Source organism: Ptychodera flava (assembly GCF_041260155.1).
Source record: "Ptychodera flava strain L36383 chromosome 3 unlocalized genomic scaffold, AS_Pfla_20210202 Scaffold_26__1_contigs__length_13983176_pilon, whole genome shotgun sequence".
Classification (NCBI taxonomy): Eukaryota; Metazoa; Hemichordata; class Enteropneusta; family Ptychoderidae; genus Ptychodera; species Ptychodera flava.
Window position 1 is genome coordinate 8746763 of NW_027248280.1, and position 21431 is coordinate 8768193.

At 38.9% G+C, this 21431-nt stretch overlaps 1 protein-coding gene across 1 annotated transcript; it reads left to right on the forward strand.

Annotated features, from left to right (window-relative positions):
* Positions 1–1228: 1228 nt before the first annotated feature.
* On the forward strand, positions 1229–2815 carry LOC139125781 (uncharacterized protein KIAA1958-like). Its single transcript, XM_070691876.1, has one exon. It carries the CDS (start codon positions 1229–1231, stop codon positions 2813–2815), a length of 1587 nt encoding a protein of 528 aa, XP_070547977.1.
* The last annotated feature ends 18616 nt before the right edge of the window (positions 2816–21431 follow it).

Here is a 21431-nt window from a genome sequence, read left to right on the forward strand (position 1 = left end):
GTTACGGTAGCATGCAAAGTCTATGGTAGAAATGTGACTGCGGTAAAAAAGTAACAAACAAAAAATGAAATAGTTGAAAACGGCAATGAAGTCGGGTAGGGAAATTAACAATGCAGAGTATTGAAAGGTGGATATTGTAAATTCCTATAAGGAACCAGAAATGAACTTACAAGTTTGTGGAACACGTCTGTTCGGTTTGAGCTGTGACAGTGAACAAAGAAAAAGGAAAAGTGGGCTCCCTATGTTTCAGATGAATGATGAGGCCCCTTAGCAGGGGTCAAAGTTCTCTACCAATCTTTTTGTTAATTCCTAGTGGATGAATGGTGCCCAGATTATAGATATATTTATTTCCATTTGTTTTCTGATTTTTGTTTGTGTTGATGATATTTTGCAGATTCCAAACATAGTGAAATTGTTGACATTATGATCCTCCATATTAAAGTGTTCGCTTACGAGCGTGTCTTTTTTGTTTTGATGTTATATACGTGTTCGTATGTCCGTGTTTTCAGTTTCCTGCCAGTTTCTCCGATGTAAACAAGTTTATCATATTGTGAACAGTTGATGCCGTATATGATATTGCTGGTGTTGCAGGTTATATTGCCGATGATGGGGTGAAGTGAACCAGTTTTATTGTCTTGACTCTGTCTGTGTTGAGGATGAATTTACACTGGTTGCAGTGGCCACATCTATTGCATGATCCTGGGCTGAGTTTTGCGTCTTTCTGGCTGTTGTTGACTCTGGCTCTGACGAGAATTTTGGAGAGATTGCTAGGTTGTCTGTAAGAAACTATAGGTGGTTTGCAGAAAATGTCTCTTGTGTCTGGAGTTGCCTTAAGTATGTCCCATTATTACATATGTACCACAGATTATTCAGTGTATGGCAACAAAATAAAGATGGTATTTTCAACGAAGGTCTCCCAACAGAAAAAAATAATCCCTCTCAACAAATGTATATTTAAAAAACCTTGGGATAAATTTCAGTTTTCACTGTGTGTTTCAGTTTCTCTTGGTGATTATGATCGATAATAATAAAAACCATAAGAAAAAAATTGTCTTTACGCCCGTTTTCTTAAAGCATTTTTTGACAGAACTTGGCAAACTGGTCACGTGCCATTAAATAATTTTTTAGCGAAGATGGTATTTTCACGCTATTTTATGCAAATGAGTAAACAAGAGGAACTACTTTCTGTTTGTAAATATTGTCGTCTGCTCCTGTTTTGAAATTGCCGATGGAAGAACGTAATCACTACGACTGGCAGAATTGTATGTATTTTGAACATTTGGCCTCAGAGTTTTACTACCCAGATATTTCCATATCTGTTGAAGAGAAAAAGACAGCGGGTGCACCAAACACAAAAGCCATGGAGCCAGAACCACCCGTGATACCTGCACCGGCAAACCATTCTTTTACGTGGAATACCACCACGGGATCGTCTGCGTCTGCAAGATTTGCCAACGTTTCGACAGACGATGTCAGTGTCCTTGTTAGTACTCAGAAGAATAAAAACACCGAAATGAAAACGATGCGGGAAGTCGCAGTATTCGAAGAGTGGCGACAATCAATGACAACCGAAATCCGCCGTATTGAAGATATACCACCACCCGAACTCGATCCGTTGCTCGGAAGATTTTACCTCAGTGTACGGAAGAAGAACGGCGAGGAGTACGAGCCGGACTCAATCTCCAGTTATCAAAAATCAATTGATCGCCATTTGCGGAATGCCAACTACGGATATAGTATAATGCGAGATGAGTTGTTTCAGAAAAGCCGTGATGCCCTGGCAGCTAAACGGAAGCAACTGAAGGCGACAGGAAAAGGTAATTTGCCAAAGAAATCTCAGGCTATTACCGAAGACCACGAGAAAGCCTTAGTGGAAGCCGGTCAACTCGGTATACACAGTCCGAACGCTGTCCTAAATACTATTTGGCTCAACAACACCAAGCTCTTTGGCCTGCGGGGAAGTGACGAGCACAGACAAATGAAGTGGGGAGATGTTTCAGTCGCAAGAGATGAAAACGGTGAATACCTCGTATATAACGAGCGGCTGACAAAGACGAGACGCGGCGAGCCCGGCAACACCCGTAAGTTTGCCCCGAGAGCCTACGCAAGCCCATCAAAACCGCAGACTTGCCCCGTCACCGTCTATAGAGCATACGCGAAACGAAGACCCGAGGCCATGAATTTCGATGACGCACCTTTCTATCTTGGAATAGAATATGTTACATCTACTCTTCAAAGGGGAATATGGTTTCGGAAGCAGCCAATGGGTGTTAATAAATTAAACACGATCATGAAGTCCATGGCAAACGCGGCCGGCCTCTCGGACAAACTCAGCAATCACAGCGCGAGAAAAGCATGCGTGCAACGATTGCTTGACGCCGGTGTTCCTCCCATCACAGCTGCTCAGCTAAGCGGACATAAAAATCCAACCAGTCTAAATAGATACTCAACAGCAAATGAAGACCAGCAACGACAAATGAGCAACATCTTGAGCGGAGTACGCAACACGTTTGATCCACGACCAAGCACTTCTTCGGTAAGCCTACCCGTACCAGCCGTACCATCTATTTCCGGACCGGCATCTGCCTACGGAAGCACAGTGAGCGTGTCGCCGTCACAACCTCTGCAGTCGTGTTCTCAAAATACGCAACACCAGTTTCCTCAGCTCCCTGGCATGTTCTCCAATACCACAATCACCGGTGGAGTTTTCCATTTCACGTTCAACGTCGCAGGCAGCAGTTCTTCGAGCAATCTGCACTTCTCCTGTACCAGCTGTCAAACGCCGCAAGCCTGCCGTAATTTACTCGGACTCTGACTCCGATTAACTCGATTTTCGCATTGAGTTTTGAAGTATTGATCGTTTAATTTTGAAAGTTAGTGTTCTTGTTACTGCAAATGTCAAGGGTGTTAATGTTTATTAAAGATATTTCAGATTTCAGTCCTGATATCCGTTTGTTTGCGTTCCTTTTTTATTATTGTTGTGAGAGATCCTCGAGAGCGATAGGAAGTGGCATAAAAAAACATTACCTCAACGAAAATTTGCATATGAAAGGAAATAATCCAATCAGTGAGCTCATAGCCGATGAAAAGGTCGTTCACACTGTATCAATGCGCTCTGAACACAGTCTCGATCTGTGATCCTGTCAGGTCGCTGCCAGCCTTCTATTTCTGTTGCGATCGTCATAATTTGGAACATATGTAATAATAATAGAACCCCACGACCTTGGAGGGCGCTCTGTGGCATACCAAAGGTATTTTCCCTCGTGATACGGCGTATCCTGCTGTACTTTTCCTCGCTTCGCTCGGAAAAGTACTGCCGCAGGATACGCCGTATCACTCGAGAAAATACCTTTGGTATGCCACAGAGCGCCCTCCAAGGTCGTGGGGTTCTGTCATAGTATTTGTTGATTATTGCAGGTATGTTTGGTAGTTTGGGGTTGAAAGTGATTACAAGTGGTATTCTGTCCTCGGTGATTGGTTCGCATGTATTACGTCTGGGTTGTAGCAATTGTGATCTTGATTTGAGTCTAGCGCCCTCTATAGCATTCTTTATGACGTCATGGTTGTACCCGCGATGTGTTAAATGGTTGTGAAGGGATTCGCTTGCTGTATCGTACTTAATGGTGTCACTGCATATGCGTCGGTATCTGAGGGACTGGCTCCATGGTATTGATTTGAAGATGTGTTTTGGATGGCAGGACGTTGACCATAGATATGAATGTTTGTCGGTGGGCTTGGTGTAAATTGTGGTCGCTATTTTGCCGTTCTCGTTGATCATTGTTGTGTCCAGAAATGGCAGTTTCTCTGTACTGTAATTTATTGTAAATTTGATGGTGGGATGAATGGTGTTGCTATTCGTGAAAGAGAAGTAGTTTGTCGAGACCGTGGTTCCAGAGAAATCGGACATCATCGATGAAGCGTTTCCACTTTTCTGGTTTGTGTTCTGCCTGTTTCAGTATGTTGTCTTCGATTTGCCCCATTGCGATGTTGGCGTATGATGGTGCCGTCATTGTCCCCATTGCTGTACCCATTGTTTGTAGAAAGAACTTCCCGTTGAATTCGAAGTAGTTCCTGTTGAGAATAAATGTAAGCATCTCGCTTATCAGTTCTGGCGGTGGGTTTGTGATGTTTCTGTCTATCATATGTTTCTTGACTGCCTGTATACCAAATTCGTTAGGGATGTTACTGTACAGGGATACTACATCCATGGATACCATGATTGTGTTAGGTGATATTTCGTTGTTCTGCAGATCTTCTAGGTGGTGGTTTGTATCTTTTATGTAGGATGGTAGAGATTTCACGATGGGTTGTAAGTGATAGTCGACATATCTGGAGAGCTGGCTTGTGAGGGCTTGGCATTGTGGTATTATCGGTCTGAGTGGTATCCCGTCTTTGTGTATTTTTGGAAGTCCGTAGAAGTGGCCTGGTTTTGGTTCTTTTGGAATGAGTTCTTTGGCTATGCTGTGGCTTATCCATTTTTTTCTCTTCCATCGTTGTATTGCAGTGGAGGATCATAATGTCAACAATTTCACTATGTTTGGAATCTGCAAAATATCATCAACACAAACACCAGATATGAACTGAAAATGCTCACGTGTTTCATACAGTTATGTGTAAATTTGAACCTTTGCCACATGTTTGCAACTTCATTGAAAGTATTATGATCAACATAATGAACAATGATCACCGCCGATTAATTCTCAAAGGTCATGAAGTATACAAATATGTAATTAGCTGAAAAAAAAATATTAAAGTTCTTTGACTGCTGTCATTGTATCACCATTTTATATAGCAAGTGTAATTACCGTTGGCAAAGTCCTTCAAGCCATATATGCCGAGCTGTGAAAGCTCATTAGATATGCAAATTGTAAATTAGCTGACATGAAAATGTGAAATGACTTTCGATATTGTTTTAACCAGGTATAATCATCAATGTTGTCATGTTTTGCCAACTTTGATCAAGTAAATCCCAGTATATATCCCTAATAAGCAAAGTTCATTAAATATGTAATTAGGAATTGACTTAAGTAAAAATGCTTAATGATTGTCAATAATGTTGTATCATGGTATCTGCAATATATGTAGCAAGTTTTGTCAACTTTGGTCAAGTCAATTCAGATATATATCTCTAATTAGGAAAGTTCATTAAACATGCAAATTAGGAATTGGCTGAAGAGAAAATGCTTAATGACTTTCAATAATATTGTATTACAGTGTCTGAAATGTACATAGCAAGTTACATCAATTTTGATCAAGTCAATTCAGATGAATATCCCTAAGTATGAAAATTCATTTAATATGCAAATTAGGAATTGGCTGAAGTAAAAATGTCTTTTGACTTTCAATAATGATATATCACAGTATCTTTGATGTATATAGCAAGTTTCAATGACTAAAATCAAGTTAAATTGTGTTGCTACGTTATCTCTATATACCAAAAATCAGACCTGTAGCTCTATTGGCTGGCTCAGAATTAGATATGCGCATAATTAATGAGGTACAGGATGTGATGTCATAAGGTCTCCCATCATACCAAATATGAAGGGTGTAGCACTTGGGGTTACTTAGTTATGGCCATATATGTATATTTGAGGTCAAAGGTCATTGGGGTCACATGACATTTTGTCAAAAAAATTGTATTGCTAAGTTATCCCTATATACCAAAAATCAGACCTCTAGCTCTATTGGCTGGCTCAGAATTAGATATGCGCATAATTAATGAGGTACAGGATGTGATGTCATAAGGTCTCCCATCATACCAAATATGAAGGGTGTAGCACTTGTGGTTACTTAGTTATGGCCACATATGTATATTTGAGGTCATCAAGGTCGCATGACATTTGTAAAAAAATTGTATTGCTAAGTTATCCCTATATACCAAAAATCAGACCTCTAGCTCTATTGGCTGGCTCAGAATTAGATATGCACGTAATTATGAGGTACAGGATGTGGTGTCATAAGGTCTCCCATCATACCAAATATGAAGGGTGTAGCACTTGGGATTACTTAGTTATGGCCATATATGTATATTTTAGGTCAAAGGTCATCGGGGTCACATGACATTTTGTCAAAAAAATTGTATTGCTAAGTTATACCTATATACCAAAAATCAGACCTCTAGCTCTATTGGCTGGCTCAGAATTAGATATGCGCATAATTAATAAGGTACAGGATGTGATGTCATAAGGTCTCCCATCATACCAAATATGAAGGGTGTAGCACTTGTGGTTACTTAGTTATGGCCATATATGTATATTTGAGGTCAAAGGTCATCGGGGTCACATGACATATTGTCAAAAAAATGGTATTGCTAAGTTATCCCTATATACCAAAATCAGACCTCTAGCTCTATTGGCTGGCTCAGAATTAGATATGCGCATAATTAATGAGGTACAGGATGTGATGTCATAAGGTCTCCCATCATACCAAATATGAAGGGTGTAGCACTTGTGGTTACTTAGTTATGGCCATATATGTACATTTGAGGTCAAAGGTCATCGAGATCACATGACATTTTGTCAAAAATTTGTATTGCTAAGTTATCCCTATATACCAAAAATCAGACCTCTAGCTCTATTGGCTAGCTCAGAATTAGAAATGCATATAATAAATGAGTTGCGGGAAGATGCCAAGGTCAAAGGTCAAGTTGAATCCCCAAAATTGTGGAGAGCAATTTGGTCCCCTACTGGCCATTGTCCAATAGACGCTGGCTGTCTTGGACTTTAACATAGGCCAGAATAAGCCATTGCCATAGCTTAGCTGCATAGGTATAGGGGAGGTCAAAGGTCATAGAAAAATCAGAAAAATAATACTTTAAAAATCTTCTTCTCAAAATTGGCAAGACCTATGACTTTGATATTTGGCATGAAGGAGCAAGGCTATAAGGTCTAACCAGGGTTGGGTTGGTAGCGGGTCGAGTTGTCTAGGGTCGAGTTGGTTAGGGGTCGAGATGTCCAGAAACCATGGTCATCATGCTTCCCATAGACTACCATGTATCACAAAAATTAAAACTGTGATAACTTCATTAATATGCAAGCCACGCCCACCAAAACCTTTTCAGTTCTAGCCATTTGAATTCTGAAGATGTCTACCAAATTTGACTGAAATACGTTCAGCCGTTTTTGAGATAATGGGGATACAGACACACGGACACACGGACACACACACACACAGACACACACACACACAGACAGACATGGCTAAACCATATGCTCACGTGTGTGAACACGTGAGCAAAAAATCAGAAAACAAATGGAATAAAATATATCTATATCTGGCACCATTCATCCACTAGGAATTACAAAAAGATTGTAGAGAACTTTGACCCCTGCTAAGGGCCTCATCATTCATCTGAAACATAGGGAGCCCACTTTTCCTTTTTCTTTGTTCACTGTCACAGCTCAAACCGAACAGACGTGTTCCACAAACTTGTAAGTTCATTTCTGGTTCCTTATAGGAATTTACAATATCCACCTTTCAATACTCTGCATTGTTCAATTTCCCTACCCGACTTCATTGCCGTTTTCAACTATTTCATTTTTTGTTTGTTACTTTTTACCGCAGTCACATTTCTACCATAGACTTTGCATGCTACCGTAACATTTCTACAGTGCGTAATATACGCTAAATATCTACGTATTTGTTATCGTATTCATTGTCCGAATAGAACAAAATGTAATTTTTGTTCCCCTTTTTTCCACTGTGTCTGTACAGCCTCTGATGAAGGTCGTCCGTGTACGTCCGAAACGTTAGGAAGAATAAACATCTATTGTATAGTAGCAGATGGGTCTTGTCAACTATTTTTCACACCTCATGCATCCTTAACTACAAGTACCCACTGCAAACTTCACATATGGACTGTGGTTGGACTGACCCACTTGATATTCACCACTATAACTTTCTTTTTACTTTGAATTTACTTTAACTTCATTTTACATTTATTTTTATTTTAATTTTACTTTAATTTTTTTTTTTTCATTTAACATTTAATTTCTTTATTTCACGTGAAATGTTTTTTCATTTTAATTTCACTTTATCACATTTTCATTTCAATTATGATTTACTTTTTGTGTCTTAAAAAATGTTTCAAATGAAATGTTCCTGCTTTTTTAATCAAAATAAAATAATAAAACAAACAATTTTTGTTTTCAATGTCTAATGTTTGATTTTTTCCTGTTAAAGAAACAAAAATATTTTTTTTCAAATTTATTTTGACTTATTTGCGATAGTTTTTCGTTTTTGTTTCGATATCACTTATTACGCACGAATTCGTTTGTTAAAAAATCGCTTTTTAAATAATATTTGACATAAAAACAAAATACAATAATAATTTAGACGTATTTTTATCAGTGACAACTCCAGGCCACCATACATGACCAAACAACTTGGGCGTTAACAGTTCATCATAACGCGTTCAACGATTGCAATACTAGTGTAATTTCGTACCTATCTTCAGCCTGCACACTTTTGTTTACTTGTTCTCGTTCATATAGACCTGTTTTATTTTTGTTCCATTGTACTCATTGTCATTAGGGTCACGTGCCCAGTCATTCGTGCTGTAATGCCGTCATTTGGGCTGGACAAAGGTACGCTAGTTCTACCAAAACATTGTTCAACGATCGTCCTCCGGATTGGAAGTTAGGCGAACTCGAACATTACGTCAGTTAATCCAACTAGTCATTTCGATTTACATATCTATTACATGCCTCGATGTGAGTGCAAATAAGTGCATTTATTTCAATAGGAACATCCGGGGAGTTTGCAGCCCGTGTGAACATTGAATAGACCGGTTTCCATAGCTACCCAGTTCGTTGAAGCCCTTCGACGTTTTCGACGTCAACATAGATGTAAAATATCCATGCGCGCACTGATATATTGACTTTCGTGAAAATCTTTGATATTGGTTGATAATGTTAAAATTGTTTGAGAATGCCCTGCATATAACTAAATGTCATATAGTGTAACCTGTGAAGAGGCATAGTATTGCCTGTATACATGGAATTATGTGCCCTCGCTGCAGGTGATAAATTTGCGCTCTTGACGTCCGGCAAATCGTCACCTGCTCTAAGGCACATAAACCAATGTATTCAGGCAATAATATATATATATATATATATATATATATATATATATATATATATATATATATATATATATATATATATATATATATATATATATATATATATATATAATATTTGGGCAGCCTCTTGCGTAATATAAGGGGCGTTCACTGTTGGCACTATGCTTCGCTCATGGTATGTATTGCCGTTGGAGCACTCTGGTGAGTCCATATTTCATCCTCAACAATGTGTAACCGTACTCTCTGTGCCCAAGTTCAGAGGTTGCCATAAAGCCATTATGGTGATAACCGGGAGGGCACATTGTATACATTTTGTATTATATATATATATAATATAGAGAGAGAGAGAGAGAGAGAGAGAGAGAGAGAGAGAGAGAGAGAGAGAGAGAGAGAGAGAGAGAGAGATATGTATGTCATTCCCCCAACAATCATGACCTGAGTTTAATTAGTCCAGAACATTCTCAAGGTCACTGCCCTTAAAAACCTCACAACCTTGAATTAAATTTGTCATGTTTGGATTGTTCTGAAAATTTAGCTGTGTAAGAGACTCGAGATAATTTTAGAATAGTAATTAGCATGTCAATAAATGTTCTAGAGTGTTCTTATGTGCAAAATTTATCGAAGAAGGTTTGTAATGAATGCAGGTGGCGTCATTTCTATCGCAAGAAACGTTTTACTTATCACCCAAGCACGTTGTAATCACAAGCCATTTTTAAATTCACTATACTATGATGTCGTTACAATACTTTTAATTCTGTTTAAGGTTCCGAGATACAAAATTGACCTTTTTAAGGTTACAATTGTCTCATAGTGGTCACTAAGGTCAGAACCTTCTCGGATTTTCCAGTGATTTGTTTCAATGCTTTGAGATATGTAGCTGAAGTTTGTGTGAGTACAGCTGTCCTAAGGATCTTCCAAAGCGGTCTCAGAATTTTTTTAAACGTTCTAAACAATTTTTATGCCAGAAAAACTTCCAGAGCGACGAATTTAACCCTAGTTGATTTATTTAAAATTGTGCTCCAAAAAACTAAGCAAGATATACAAAATCTGAGAAAAAATTTGGAAGAGCGTTGTGTCAACTTGCATTTCAGCAAGTTTGTCTCAGATATTCTGAAGCATTGAGACAAAACATAGAGAAAACCGATTTTTGAAAGGTTATGCAAATTACCTGTCACGTGATAGATATGTAAACAATAGTAACACTGTGGTTACCAAAATGTTTCCCTATATCTAGGCTTTCAGAAAATTAAGCAATAACCACCGCCGCAGAAGAGTATACTCGAGATTTCGGTTTCATGCGCGACATAGCACTCGCCTATCGGCTCGTGCTAGATCGAGCGAATTGTACCAAAATCGAGTGTATGTCCGACTGCGAAGGGGGTTATTGCTATTATATTACATCAACTTGCGTGTCTTTGTTGTCTTACCTGGGTATTTTCATCACTCTAAGCCCCAAATGCAGAAAACGGACGTCTGAGAGATCAAACGTCGGAAATTCTGCGCCACAGACCGAGCATTTTGATAAGATGGGATTACGAACAGGCACACAGTATTCTACGATAAATACGCATTGCGTTTATATCGACATTGCATTTTATTCGCATGCAACACGAACATTAGTCACTATACTTGTCAAAAATACCTGCTGCAGTCACACAGAAAATGGGTCAAGAGTTCAAATCAAAAGAAAAAAGTTACCATTATTTCCTAAATTTACATAAGAACAATAATCCTGGCTTTTTTGGCATACTAAAAATAGATTTGTCTCATTCTGTACTGCATACGCGTATACGGTATACTTATATCAGAGGTGGCACAGTAAAGTTACAGGATGTATTTTTGATGGATAATTTGGACGTTAATTGTACCAGAAAGCAAGCAGTTTTGAAATAATCCAGACTTGCGATGACTGCAACTGTGATGAACAGTTGTGCAGAGTGTGTTGCCCGATGCAGGGAGAGCTGGACGCTGACACTGCTCGTTGCATTTGATGTCAAATTTCGTCGCAGTCGCCAGGAGTCATCCCATTGTTATTTTGAACTTCTTGGTCTACATCGTTAGGACACCCCGGTCTGTTACAGCCCAAACTTTGGTAAAGAATATCTGACATACCGTTACTGTGAGGAAGTGTCAATTTATTTGTGTATGAACGAATACTATCTTCATTTTAAAGAGCGGTAGGATATATCGCGTCTCGACTCAAGCAAAGTTCACGGTGCGCTATGTCGCCCTAATATTTGTGTGCATCACACCCCGAATGTGCTGCTTCAGAGATGTCTTTCATCATGTATCCCAACTTATTTACACCAAGAGGTGAGTAACAGACCCACATTTTATCAATGTTTCAAAATTCGGTCTTCGGTTTTCGAAACAAGTGGACTGTTTCGGTTTTTCTCAAGGGTCTTTGGTTTAGATAGGTACGTTCAAATGCACCGACCGGGCATTTTCAAAAATGCTGGTTCAGGGCCCGTTTTATCACCGCTATCAGTGCTAAAACAGTATTTTAGCATCGGTGGAATGAGCTCTCGTCCAATCCGAATGGCGCATGGTAGCATGATATAATATAATGTATAATTTACGGGGTTATAAGCTTATTAACCACCAGAGAATTGTTGTGTTAATAAGGTAAATTGGCACCTTTACTATTCAGTCCTTTTTATCTCTCCTAGTTCACTAAGAAATGGTTGCACTCACAGCCCTGTTTTACATGTATTGTCCCTAGACCTCTGCTTGCGTTACCTTTTTTCTGCGCCCTTCCGTTATTGGTCAGCCTAGTACAAAGGTCATGACTTTTGGGATCGCCACTCACTGCACTGCTGTATGCAGTGTGTACAAGAACTGTTACTTGTTCCACTGAGGGCTGATTGTTCTGGCTGTGACTGCGTCATTTGTAAACATTTGTAAGTACTATTTCAGAACTTTTTGACTATTTAACAGTGTTCGTTTCAACGATATTGGACCCTCCATACCATGAACGGATAAACGATACATGCAAAGTACTTCCCTACATTTATGGCGCCCGGTCGGATACAGTAATATGTTCAGTTATTCTGTTCCTTATGCTATCTGTCTGCCGTTCGGCGATATCAAATATCAGTCGGTGTTTGACGTCAATTTGGACCCATATAGAATGATTTTCCGCGAAAAAGACGATGACTTGATTTAAGCAAGGTAATACATGGATGTAAAATCCTTTTTTCACCCTGTCAATTGGAATGTAAATTTTCAATAGCCAACTTTTAGGGCTTTGTTGCTGCATAAGTCAAGGATATAGTGAAAAATTTAGTTCTACGTTTGTTGCGACAGTACATTGTCTTCTACCTGACTGTACTAACTCAATTGAATAGATTGAAGGAAACTACTGGTACAATTTGTTACTAACACGTTTGAACTAATTTGGGATATTGGATGGTGAAGTAATCTCGATAAAACAACAAATGTTATCTCATCGGCTTTTCTTTTGTATGACACACTTGGTTTTTTTATGAGTATGTGCGATAATGCAACATTCATCTCTATGGCAACTAACATACTGGAGAAATTTGCAAATATGAAAATCCAATTGTACCAAATTAGTTCCAATCGTGTTTATTGCATTGGTTATCAGCATATTAACTCGTTGTCAGGCTCTGTCCCAGTCTGACGCATTCACGCGCAGAAAGCAAGTCGGCCGTCCCGTGCAAAGCGGGCAAAATGACAATGATTGTCCATTTCCGGATTAACGTAACCCACATAACATAAAATGAAGGGCTGCAGTAGCTAGTTCCTCTTTTTTAGGGTGGAAGTAAAATACAGAAGTAAATACTTCTTTAATAGGAACAAATAAGACCAAAACTAAGTTGCTTTCCTTTATTACACTACAAATGGCAACGGTATGTAAAATATCAATTTCACAATGGCGTTTGAATGGCAAATCTAAGTGCAGCAAAAGACGCCATTAATGAAAAGATTTGTTAAACTATTGAATTCACTTATTCCTTATTCACTTATTCACTGATTCCCCTATTAGGCTCACCCGTTTTAATAGGAGCGTTATGAGCTCAAAGCTAAGGATGTGTATCTTAATACGGCTCACAGTCTCCCTTCGGGGGAATAGCTAGCGAGAGGACGTCGGGATACAGAGACAGTGTAAAGGCTCAAAGTTTTCAAAGCTAATACCGTTTATTTCTAATACACAGATGTTATATCTTGCCAGGTATTGTCTCTTCTCTTTAATACTTGAGTTCGCAAAGACACTTTTATACAATTTGTACAGTGTTCATAAGTTGTCATCTAATCATTAGTGTCGCTCCCAATTAATGACGTAATTTTTGCTAAGGCTCATATCAACGGGCAAGAGTATCAATACAATGATGATTTGTACTGATTAGATTTGTCACAGTACGTATCACGAACATGCAAATTAACAATTCTGAACCTGGTTATTGACGTTCATATAGAATCGACATCAAAGTGAATGATCTCTGTAACATTCCCCTCTTCTCTATGAATGAGTCTCGAACGAAATCCATTTCGAAATAAACAGTGAAATCAAAAGCACACAACCAACAATAAACTCTAGAAAATAAGAAAACATATAACTTATCCGCTCTTTGTACCAACTTTGAATAAAATCGGTTGAAACATGACTGAGTTACGGCTCTGTACATGAAAAAAATCGTAATAAATGGGCGCCTAGCGGCCATATTGGATTGTATCACAAAACAAACCAACGTGCATCTGTATGATATATAAAGTAATCCTTGTACCAAGTTTGAATTAAATCGCTCCTTGCATCTCTGAGATATCTGTGTCAACGGACGAACGGACGCACGCACGCACGCACGAAAGCTTACGCACGGACATGACCAAACCTATAAGTCCCCGGACGGTGTCCATGGGGACTAATAAACTTCGCAACGATTACCGTGGATCTCTACAAATAACCCTCGTCAACAGATCTACGAAAAATAAGCACAGATAATTACGCTATCCTGAAATAGTCAGTTCGAATAACGCAAGTTACGCTCAATGATCCCGTCATTGCCCAATGCAGATCAGCTAACATTGGCGAAATCATCGAACAAAATGAAGTTAAACACATTGAATCAGAACAGATAAGTTAGGGATGAAAGCCATGCAACACAGCAAGATGATCCTAAGGGAGCACTCAGTTAGTATGGCCGGGGGTGGGTCGGCAAAGTTTTCCTGCGCATCAGTCAAAATAAGTGAACCCCCCTACCCATTGCACCGACAAATTTATGACCCCTTGTTAAGATGACAAAAATTTCATGGAACCCAAATATTGCTTGAGTAAAGCTAAACACACATACGCCTCTGGAAGGGAGGGGGCGATATAATCCCCCCGAAAGATTCTCACATTTTTTCAAATGACCCTCCTTACAAATTCACAAGGTGTGAATGTTCAAATTTCCCCTTCTGACTTGCTATAATTTTGAAATTACCCCTCAAAGGGATTGGACGGAAATTACGGGTGGATCTCAATATTTTTGCGCAAGCGTGTGTGTACAAATGATATTTGGATTTAACTGATAATCAGCTGTTGATAATGTTGATTCACTATACATGGCAGTGTATGTTAAAACTATGTAACTTGTTCAATACAAAACTATATCTATGCATTTACAGATATCTGATAATTGACATAAAAGTACTTAATTGAAATAGGGTTGGTACGACCGGTATGTGAACAATAACAATTGACTTAAGACTTTCACAAAAATGTTCATCCTCTATACATGGGAGTCTATGTTGTGAATAATTGTGGCGGCGAAGGCAAAAAGTGCCCATTTATTGCGTTGAGGCAAGCTTGCAGGCTGAACATGGCCAACATAGAGTTACAATACCGTAAAATCCAACAGCAGAAATAACACTTAGTGTTATATAACTTAACTAAGGGATGATGGGAGGGTTATCAAGAGCTCCAAGCTCAGCAATGTGAAAACCGCTAATGACTATAAACTGACAACGCATGCGAGGGTAATTATGGACCCTGTTGACCACCGAGGCGCCCTTCAGGTTCCCCAATTTTTTTCCAATGAAAAAATTGCTATAGTTGTACATATACGGACGTTAAATAATGAACATAATTGTACTTGATTGGAATATGATGGTGCATATTATGTGTACAAGAAATCAGATTTGGAATTTTACTGAAAATGTCCATCCACTATACACAGAAGTCTATGAGAAAACTATAAATATTTTTTTTTACAATGCTAGACTAAATTAATTTGTGATTTTATAGGTGTTTGATAATTGATGTACTTGATCCAAATAGGGTATTTGAAAGTTCAGATGTTGACCACAACTATGATAATGGAATTTCAGCTAAAATTTCACCTAACTGTTAAATAATTTCCCAGACAAAACTTGCTCTATCTCTAATATGTAAGTAACAGGAATTGTCCGTTGTCTTCAATGAGCTCGATTTACAATAAGACAAGCCTCAGAGCTGCCTAGTTAAGATGTCATGTGACAGATAATTATACTTTCGTTCGGATTTAAATTAAGCAATAACCCCCGCCGCAGGAGAGTATACACGGGATTTCGGTATAATGCGCGACATATAGCACTCGCCTATCGGCTCGTGCTATATGGAGCGAACTGTACCAAAATCGAGTGTATACTCGACTGCGAAGGGGGTTAGTGCTATTATATTATATCAACTTGCGTGTCTTTGTTGTCTTACTTGGCTATATTCATCACTCTAAACCCAAAATGCAGAAAACGGATGTCAGAGAGATCGAACGTCGGAAATTCTGCGCCCGAGACCGAACATTTTGATAAGGGAGCTTTCAGTAATTACAGGGGGCAGGGCCGGGGAATTTCCCGAACACCTGTACCGTAAAATGTGACCCTCCCCTATCCTCCTGTCTAATATGTGACCCTCCCCCTTGTTCGACATTCTAAAGCTTGACCCCCACTCTTAATAACTGAAACAGTATCAACTAATTTACAAGAATTTTTGAAGAGATACAGTATTTCACACATTTTAGGGAGGGTCACCATATTATGTGCAACTATAATAAGGCAAAATGTAGCTGATTTAGTGCTTCATCCAAAATATCAAATCATAATACATGGAGTCTATCAGGAAAATGACTGACAATTTACCCCCACAAAACATGCTTTATCTGTATTTTATATATGTTTGATAATGTATTTAAATGTACTTTGCTTGAATAGGGAAGTAAAATATGCATTATTGTAGAGGAAATTGATTTCTGAATTTCATCTAAAAAGTTGATTCACTATCCATGGTGTCTATGATGAAATTATGATTTTTTTTCCAATACAAAAATAGGTAAATCTTTGCATTTGTGTACTCTTGATTATTGATATTAATTTTCTTGTTTAGACTAGAGTGGTTACAAGTCCATGGTTGTGCAAGAAATTTGATTTTGGAATTTCACCAAAATGTCAATTCACTATGCATTAAGGTCTATGATGAAACTATGAATAATTTTTTTCAGTACAAAATTAGATAAATCTGTGCATTTATGTATGCTTGATTATTCACATTATTGTTCTTGATAAGACAACATGAGGGAAAATGCCAAGGGATTTGACGGTTAAGAAGGGCTTGACTACGCAATTTCTGCGTAGTGAAGCGTCATTACGTATTCATGGTGACCCCTGGCCAGCTGTCAATATCTTTCGGGGCTTTTGTCTTTTGGCCTGCTTTGCATATGCGTCGTTAGACACGACCTGCAAATCACCCAGGTAGTCAATTAAACTATTAATTGACTGTTTACCGACCCAATTAACACTATCCAGCATTATCAGTCATATTTTAATCGCGTGGCCCGGGTGGGCACAACGTAGGAACGCGTGTATATCTATGTGTACGTTTCACTTGTGGTGTTGTTTGTACCATCGTGCGTTTGAAGTCCTTGTTTCACCTACAGCATTACCTTCAAGATGACAGGCTTACTATTAATGTTCAGTATCATTGCACCGAGTTCTGCCCAGGGTGAAAACCACCTGTTTTGCCTACTAATTACTGCCCGTCGCTGCCCGTCCTGAATGTAGCCTATCATAGCTACAGTAATCAGTCAATATATAATACCCCGCGCCTTATACTTTTTATAGAAACTTGTAAAATCATAGTCCGAGCCGTAAAATTTTGTGAACTCATGTGAAAACATAAATCATTTGTCAGTTTTGATATATACTCCTTACGTTTGATTGTAAAATCAAGACCACATTCAAGGACTATGCAGACCGTCCATGTACGCACACACAGTGACAAGAAGTCGGCAAACACCTACTCACCAAGCACATCGGATCGGCAAAAAGAAGCATAAAAAAGCTAGGCTTATCGCAAAAACAAACGCGCCAAGCGCTAACAAAAACCCATACCAAGCGGCCCTTTTCAGGGCCACTAAATACTCCAAAAAGAGAACTACCAAAAAACCCATAAAATGACATAGAACACACAAACACTTAAAAGAAATAACAAAAATCGCACAGATAACAAACAACTGAAACACAACATTAATACAAAATAAACAATCACCATAACGTAACAGAAAAAATGGCCGTTGAAATAAATCAGCTACTTCCAAAGAAAAGCCGACAGCAACATGAAATTCAACAACAACCTATCATCGCTCAAACTATGAAACTCCGTAAAATATAGTACTAGGTAAAAGCCTTAAAATTAATTCGGACACCAAAAAAACCAAACAGTATAAAACCACCTCAGGATTTCAACAAATAAAGTAGTAAAATGTGAGTACTCTACATCGTGAGACACAACCAATCGCAACAACACCAATTCAAAGAAAAGTCGAATTGGGCTTCACGAACAACAAAAAAACCCAACACTTGAAAGCTATCTGAAGCTGCACAACTCGCACTTCTAGAGATACCCTTTCAAACACGGAAACAAAACATATCGCGTGCTGAAAGAATCGCGATAAACCAGCTTGCAAACATAGACAGATTTCGGAAAACACACGTCGACAAGGGTCGGGTTTTCGTTATTGTCAATTCAAACGATTACGTACTAGAATGCGAAAGGCAATTACGCAACACTCAGTATTATACACAACAAACCAGAACAAACAGTAAACAAAGTAAATGAACTATTAATCAAAATGTACGAGAACAAGCACATCAACCAGGATACTTGTAAGTATCTTGATCCAATAAACATAAAATCCGTACCCCGCAGTGGTACTTATTGCCTTAAAATTCACAAACCTCCGCAAAAATCTAAAAGACACACCAGTCAAAACAAAATTTACCGAAGTAAAGAAACATAGAACAAACAAACCGAACCACCAAACGGACTCACAACGTGACCAAAAATTAATATACTTGCCTCGCTAATCGAAAACCAAGACCACTAAAATGCATTAAAATAAATTCCACATACACAAACTAAGGAATGAATCTACACTGCGACTGATGAGAAACCACACTCGGGTTTCGAAACGCGAGCGTCAAAGGGCGACTCTATCAACTTTTGTAACAACATAGGTCCGGCTGCGTCTCGCCATAAGCTTTCCCCACACAAACAAAATATTACCGTACACACTAATCCAAACTTCTCTACAAATATCCAAAGCGAAACAAACATTTTTATTAACACACACAATCGGATAAGAATGTAGGAACACATTTTCGAACGAATCAAACATAAACTCGACACAAAAACATTTAGGATAGTTAGGTGGGGAGCCTCTTTCACATTTTTACATCTCGCTATATTGTCTATGATTCTAAAAATAAAGTCATCTGCCACTTTTTCTGTATACCCGTTTTTGCAAAACTCATCTCTTCAATCGAAAGTCGGGTGATTCCATGGTTCTTTGGGGCACTTAAGTGTACGTCAAGCTTAGGGAATGTGGTTACATTCGCGATGTTTTATTCGAAATTATTTATTTCTTCTAGGGCAAATGCACGTAATTCATGCTGTTGGAAATACTGGCCGCTCATAAACAAGACAATAAACTCAATATCTGTGCATCTTTACTTTTATTGTCAAAGTACCACCGACACCCACAAAAAACCAAATGGTTCAGTCCAGGTATTTGCAACTCTGCCATCCGACTGGTCAACAGGAAATCAACCATAGGTGTCTTTTGGCATGTGTATACGCCAGTCACCTAGGCGACGGTAATCTGCACCACTTATCACCATCGGGAAGGTACCCCTCCCATATACCACTGGCGATCCCACCCTCATGACACTGCGTCATTCGACCAAGCATTGTTATTGTAATTTCCTGCATAAAATTAACAGCGAGGTCAACCGATCAAATCCCCTTGGGATTTCCTGGCATGTAGAGCGGTTACAAGTCCATGATTGTGCAAGAAATTTCATTTTGAATTTCATCAAAATGTCCATTCACTATGTGTTGGGGTCTATGATGAAACTATGAATTTTTTTTCAGTACAAAATTAGATAAATCTGTGCATTTATGTATGCTTGATTATTCACATTATTGTTCTTGATTAGACTAGAGTGGTTAGAAGTCTGTGGTTGTGTAAGAAATGTGATGTTGGAATTTCACCAAAATGTCAATTCTCTATGCATGGCAGTCTATACGTGTGTGCGTATTTTGTTGGTGATTTCCTATTCAGGAAATATCACATGGACAATCAAAGTTTTAGCCATAATATCAGCTTCTGTCAAAAGTGACCCTCCATCCCCCCCCCCAAGATAGATTTATAAAAGTGATCCTCCCCCTTGAACTGTTTTCTAAAAAGTTACCCACCCCCAGAATTCCCCGGCCCACCCCCTGTAATTACTGAAGGCTCCCTAAGTTGGGATTACGGACAGGCACACAGTATCCTACGATAAATACTCATTACGTTCATATCGACATTGCATTTAATTCGCATGCAACAAGAACATTAGTCACAATACTTGTCAAAAAATACCGGCTGCAGTCACACAGAAAATGGGTCAAGAGTTCAAATCAAAAGAAAAAAGTAACAATTGTTTTCGGGGTGTGATGCACACAAATATTAGGGCGACATAAGAACAATAGTCCTGGCTTTTTTTGGCATTGTAAAAATAGATTTGTCTCATTCTGTACCGCATACGCGTATACAGTATACTTATATCAGAGGTGGCACAGTGAAGTTACAGGATGTATTTTTGATGGATAATTTGGACTTTAATTGTACCAGAAAACAAGCAGTTTTGAAATAATCCAGACTTGCAATGACTGCAACTGTGATGAACAGTTGTGCAGATTCTGAGTGTGTTGTCCAATGCAGGGAGAGTTGGACGCTGACGCTGCTCTTTGCATTTGATATCAAATTTCGTCGCAGTCGCCAGGAGTCATCCCATTGTTATTTTGAAACTTCTTGGTCTACATCGTTAGGACATCCCGGTCTGTCACAGCCCAAACTTTGGTAAAGAATATCTGACATACCGTTACTGTGAGGAAGTGTCAATTTATTCGTGTATGAACGAATACTATCTTCATTTTAAAAAGCGATAAGATATATCGCGTCTCGACACCGCCAAGCTAAGTTCACGGTGCGCTATGTCGCCCTAATATTTGTGTGCATCACACCCCGAATGTGCTGCTTCAGAGATGTTTTTCATCATGTATCCCAACTTATTTATACCAAGAGGTGAGTAACAGACCCACGCTTTATCCATGTATCAAAATTCGGTCTTCGGTTTTCGAAACAAAGTGGACTGTTTCGGTTTTTCTCAGGGGTCTATGGTTTAGATAGGTACGTTCAAATGCACCGACCGGGCAATTTTCGAAAATGCTGGTTCAGGGCCCGATTTATCACCGCTATCAGTGCTAAAACAGTATTTTAGCATCGGTGGAATGAGCTCTCGTCCAATCCGAATGGCGCATGGTAGCATGATATAATATAATGTATAATTTACGGGGGTTATAAGCTTATTAACCACCAGAGAATTGTTGTATTAATAAGGTAAATGGGCACCTTTACTATTCAGTCCTTTTTTATCTCTCCTAGTTCACTAAGAAATGGTTGTACTCACAGCGTCTTTTTTACATGTATTGTCCCTAGACCTCTGCTTGCGTTACCTTTTTTCTGCGCCCTTCCGTTATTGGTCAGCCTAGTACAAAGGTCATGACTTTTGGGATCGCCACTCACTGCACTGCTGTATGCAGTGTGTACAAGAATTGTTACTTGTTCCACTGAGGGCTGATTGTTCTGGCTGTGACTGCGTCATTTGTAAGCATTTGTAAGCACTATTTCAGAACTTTTTGACTATTTAACAGTGTTCGTTTCAACGATATTGGACCCTCAATACCATGAACGGATAAACGATACATGCAATGTACTTCCCTACATTTATGGCGCCCGGTCGGATACAGTAATATGTTCAGTTATTCTGTTCC

What these genes read in the sequence shown, in the direction of transcription:
- LOC139125781 (XM_070691876.1), top strand. Translation starts at nt 1,229, where the DNA reads ATGGAAGAACGTAATCACTACGACTGGCAGAATTGTATGTATTTTGAA.